The 4,264-nt window shown below is 42.6% G+C and overlaps 1 protein-coding gene across 1 annotated transcript in view; it reads left to right on the top strand.

Annotated features, from left to right (window-relative positions):
• The window catches only part of LOC138191345 (forkhead box protein P2-like), a 693-nt gene extending 173 nt beyond the window's left edge, over nucleotides 1-520 (top strand). The window contains exon 1 of the mRNA XM_069138044.1: nucleotides 1-520. This exon is cut by the window's left edge and continues 173 nt beyond it. Coding sequence (XP_068994145.1) covers nucleotides 1-520 — 520 coding nt within the window.
• Nucleotides 521-4,264: the final 3,744 nt, after the last annotated feature.

Below are 4,264 nucleotides of genomic sequence, written 5' to 3'. Positions count from 1 at the left end.
AGAGGCTGCTGAGCGCCAACAACAGCAACTTCTTCAGCTGCTTCTTGATCAACAAGAGCAGCGAAAAAGAGAACAAGAACAACAGTTGGAACAGCGAAAAAGAGAACAAGAACAACAGTTGGAACAGCGAAGAAGAGAACAGGAACAACAGCTGGAACAGCGCAGGCTTGATAGAGAGGCACAAGAACGATCCGAAACTAGTCTACACGAACTGTTCCGGACGACTGTGGCGGCTCTTCAGGCTGTTCATCAGGTGAATGGCTCAGGAGAACCGGCTGTCACTCCACGAGGTTCCAGAGTCGTTACGCCGCTTCTCTCTCCTGTTCCTTCTCCTGTTCCCGTTTCCGCTGTTCGACAGGTCCGACATCCAGGACGAATCCAGGATGTTCGAGATTCAAGGTCTGTGCCTTTTACTAGGGAAGTAGTTGAATCTCCAATTAGTAGAAGGAGAGTAAATAATGAGGTTGGTTTTTCCGAGTCTTTGCCTCAAGTTCGACCTCAATATTCTCATTTTAATTAATTAAATAATTCAGGATTTCCTGAGGTTGCTTCTCAGATTAATGAGAAGCCTCTTTTTCCTTTAAAACCGCCAATTTTTGACGGAAAAATACCATGGGCAGATTATGAACGCCAGTTTAATACAATTGCTGAACATAATCAGTGGGACTCCGCCATGAGGGCCCACAGTCTTGCCTCCTGTCTTCGAACGCCGGCTTTGAACGTTTTAACGGCGTTGTCTGAGGAAGAAATCTCTGATTATGAAAAACTTAGTTCTGCATTAAAGTTGAGGTACGGAAATGACCACTTAACAAAACTGTACACAGCACAATTACAGACAAGAAGACAAGGACGAGACGAAAACCTCGCGTCTCTTAGTCAGGACATTGAACGGCTTTCTCGTATAGCTTTGCCAGACCACGAACCGTCTCGAAACTTATTAGCAACGCAAGCTTTTTTGAATGCGATTAATGATCCAGAGATTAAAATGGCCGTTGGAACGTCAGGCCTCACTTCTCTGCGGGAGGCAACGGCCAAAGCCCTCGAGGTGGAGGCAATGAGAAAGCAATATTTTGGGCTGAACAAGCTTCGTCGGATTGAGGTGTCTGAAAACGCCTCAAGAAGGCGAAGTTTTGAATACTCGGAGGAGTCAAAACCTCAAAATTATAAAAATAGAAATAACAGTAACAATTTTAAACCAAGAAATCGAGGTTCTTTTCAAAACCAACAAAACCAGCGTATAAATAAAAACGTGGTCGTGACAAGTCAAACTAGCTTGACTTGTATATTTTGTGAAAAAACAGGTCACGACGCCAATCATTGTTTTCTAATTAAAAAAATTAGTGGAAAACCGATGCAAGGTTCGAATCCAAATTCTTTTAACTGGCGTAAGAAAAATATAGAAATAGGGGAAGCAAATCCTCAATCGAGTTCTTCAACAGGAACTCACCCAAAAAACTAATTTCAGATGATTTGTCAGGGCGAAAATCATCGCAGATTGTTGGTAGTGAAAGCCCTCTTAGAGAACAGTTTTTAATTAGAAGTCTACGACAGTCTGGTCTTTACGCGCGCGGTAAGATGAATGGCGTCGATTGTCTGTGGGTAATAGACACGGGCGCGGAAGTAACCGTAGTTCGATCGGATCTCTTTAAATCCGATGACCGGATTGTTCCCTCTTTTTCTCTGCGAACAGCCACTGGAGAGACGACCCCGGTTTTGAGACAGGCTACTGTCCAAATTAACCTTTTTGGGTGTATCGACTCTCCACATAAGGTTTTTATAGCAGATATAGAGGATGAAGGTATTTTGGGAATAGACTTTCTTACAGCTCATAACTGTGTTATCTCGACTAAGAGAAATTCACTAGCTTCAAACAATCGCGAAATAACTTTTTGTACGAATAGGAATGGAATTTATTGGACCCCTCCTAGAATTCGAGAAATAGAACTTTCAGAGGATGATTTGCAACAACATTTTCCTCTTCATTTACGGAGCCTTGTTGAGAAATCTTCGATTTCGTTAAAATCAGCTCAGGTAGAATCGTTTAAATCTCTTTTGCTAGAGTTTATAGATTCTTTCGCCAAAGATAGTGGTGATAAGGGCCGATGTACTTCTGTCAAGCACAAGATTGACGTCGGAGAGAGTTCACCAATTAAACAAGCTCCTCGAAGACTCGCTCTCAACGCCCGAGAAGAGGTAAAGAAGCTTGTGGAAGACATGCTAAAGAACGATGTGATTGAACCATCGTCTAGTCCCTGGGCCTCACCAATCGTCCTTGTTAACAAAAAGGACGGATCCAAACGATTTTGTATCGATTACAGGAAGCTGAACGATATAACGAAGAAAGATTCTTACCCTCTACCCAGAATCGACGAGACACTCGACCTGATAGCTGGTGCAACTTGGTTTAGCACCATAGATCTTCAGAGTGGATACTGGCAGGTCGAAATGGATCCTGTAGATAAAGAAAAAACAGCTTTTGTTACGGGTTTAGGAGGATTATGGCAGTTCAAGGTTATGCCGTTTGGTTTGAGTAATGCCCCGGCTACCTTTGAACGAATGATGGAGGCTGTTCTCCATGGGCTCACGGGCAAAATATGCCTCGTTTATTTCGACGATATAATCGTTTTTGGCAAGAACTTTGAAGAAGAAGTTCAAAATCTCAGACAAGTTTTCGCTAGGCTGAAGCAAGCAGGTCTGAAAATGAGCCCGAAAAAATGTCATCTGTTCCAGAAAGAAGTAGGCTTCCTCGGACATATCGTTTCAGCACAAGGTGTGAAGACCGACCCATCCAAAATAGAGAAGGTTTCTTCTTGGCTGACACCTAAGAATAAAGAACAAGTTCAAAGCTTTTTAGGCCTTTGTACGTATTACAGAAGATTTGTAAAAGGTTTCGCTAGTATAGCTAAGCCTCTCCATCATTTGACCGGAATCAAGATTCTTTTTGACTGGACCCCGGAATGCGAAGAGGCTTTCAAGAAATTAAAGTGAAATCTTATTTCTTCGCCGATTTTAGCTTATCCAGAGGTCGAAATTCCTTTTATTTTAGATACGGATGCATCTCTTTCAGGAATAGGCGGGGTTCTGTCACAAATTCAGGGAGGTCAAGAGAGAGTGATAAGCTATTTCAGCAGAGTTTTGAGTAAAACTGAGAGGAATTATTGTGTCACTCGTAGAGAGCTTTTAGCTGTCGTTAAGACCGTAGTACATTTTCACCATTATTTGTATGGCAGGAAATTTTTAATACGTACAGATCATGCTTCTCTCAGGTGGCTACTTTCGTTTAAATCTCCTGAAGGTCAGGTAGCTAGATGGTTAGAAAGGCTCGGTCAGTACGATTTTGATATTCGTTATCGAGCAGGAATTCATCATGGAAACGCCGACGCTCTCTCTCGAAGACCCTGCGAGGAAATGCCAGAGTGTAAACAGTGTGCACGATTAGAGAAAAATCGTGACCCCTCCCTTTCAATACGGAAGATTTCTTTCGAAAATAACCAGGAGGAATGGAGAAAATCGCAACAAGAGGACGACACTTTGAATCAAGTGAAATCTTGGAAAGAAGCAGAAACTCGCCCAGACTGGCAGGATATATCTTTAGCCGAGCCAGATTTGAAAATTTATTGGGCTCAATGGGACCCTATCCTTTTAATTGATGGAATTTTATACCGGAAATGGGAATCTGCAGACTTGAAAGAAATCAGGTGGCAACTTTTGGTTCCCAGGTCACGAGTTCCAGAGATTCTTGCTCTTTATCATGATTCTCCTGCAGGTGGACATTTCGCTTCAAATAAAACTCTAGGCAGAATTCGCAACTTTCACTTTTGGCCCCGTTGCCGGATGGACGTTGAAGATTGGTGTCGAAGATGTCGAATCTGCACGGCAAAGAAAGGACCTCGAGCGAAGGGACAAAGCTCTCTTCAAATTTACAACGTGGGAGCTCCATTTGAAAGAATAGCAATGGATATTCTTGGACCTCTCCCGATAACCCATTCTGGAAATAAATATGCTTTGGTTATTGCTGATTATTTTACTAAGTGGCCTGAAGTGGTTCCCCTCGCTGATCAAGAAGCCTCTACTGTAGCACAGGCATTCGTTAAAGAATTTATTTGTAGACACGGAGTTCCTCTAGAACTTCATACTGATCAAGGCCGAAATTTTGAGTCAACCTTAATGAAAGAGGTTACTCAGATTTTAGGGGTTAGGAAAACTCGTACAACTCCTTTGCATCCGCAATCAGATGGCATGATAGAGCGTCTGAATCATACTT

Source organism: Neodiprion pinetum, unplaced genomic scaffold, assembly GCF_021155775.2.
Source record: "Neodiprion pinetum isolate iyNeoPine1 unplaced genomic scaffold, iyNeoPine1.2 ptg000121l, whole genome shotgun sequence".
NCBI lineage: Eukaryota > Metazoa > Arthropoda > Insecta > Hymenoptera > Diprionidae > Neodiprion > Neodiprion pinetum.
The sequence above is the reverse complement of the archived record's forward strand: the minus strand, read 5'-3'. Positions and strand labels throughout refer to the sequence as shown.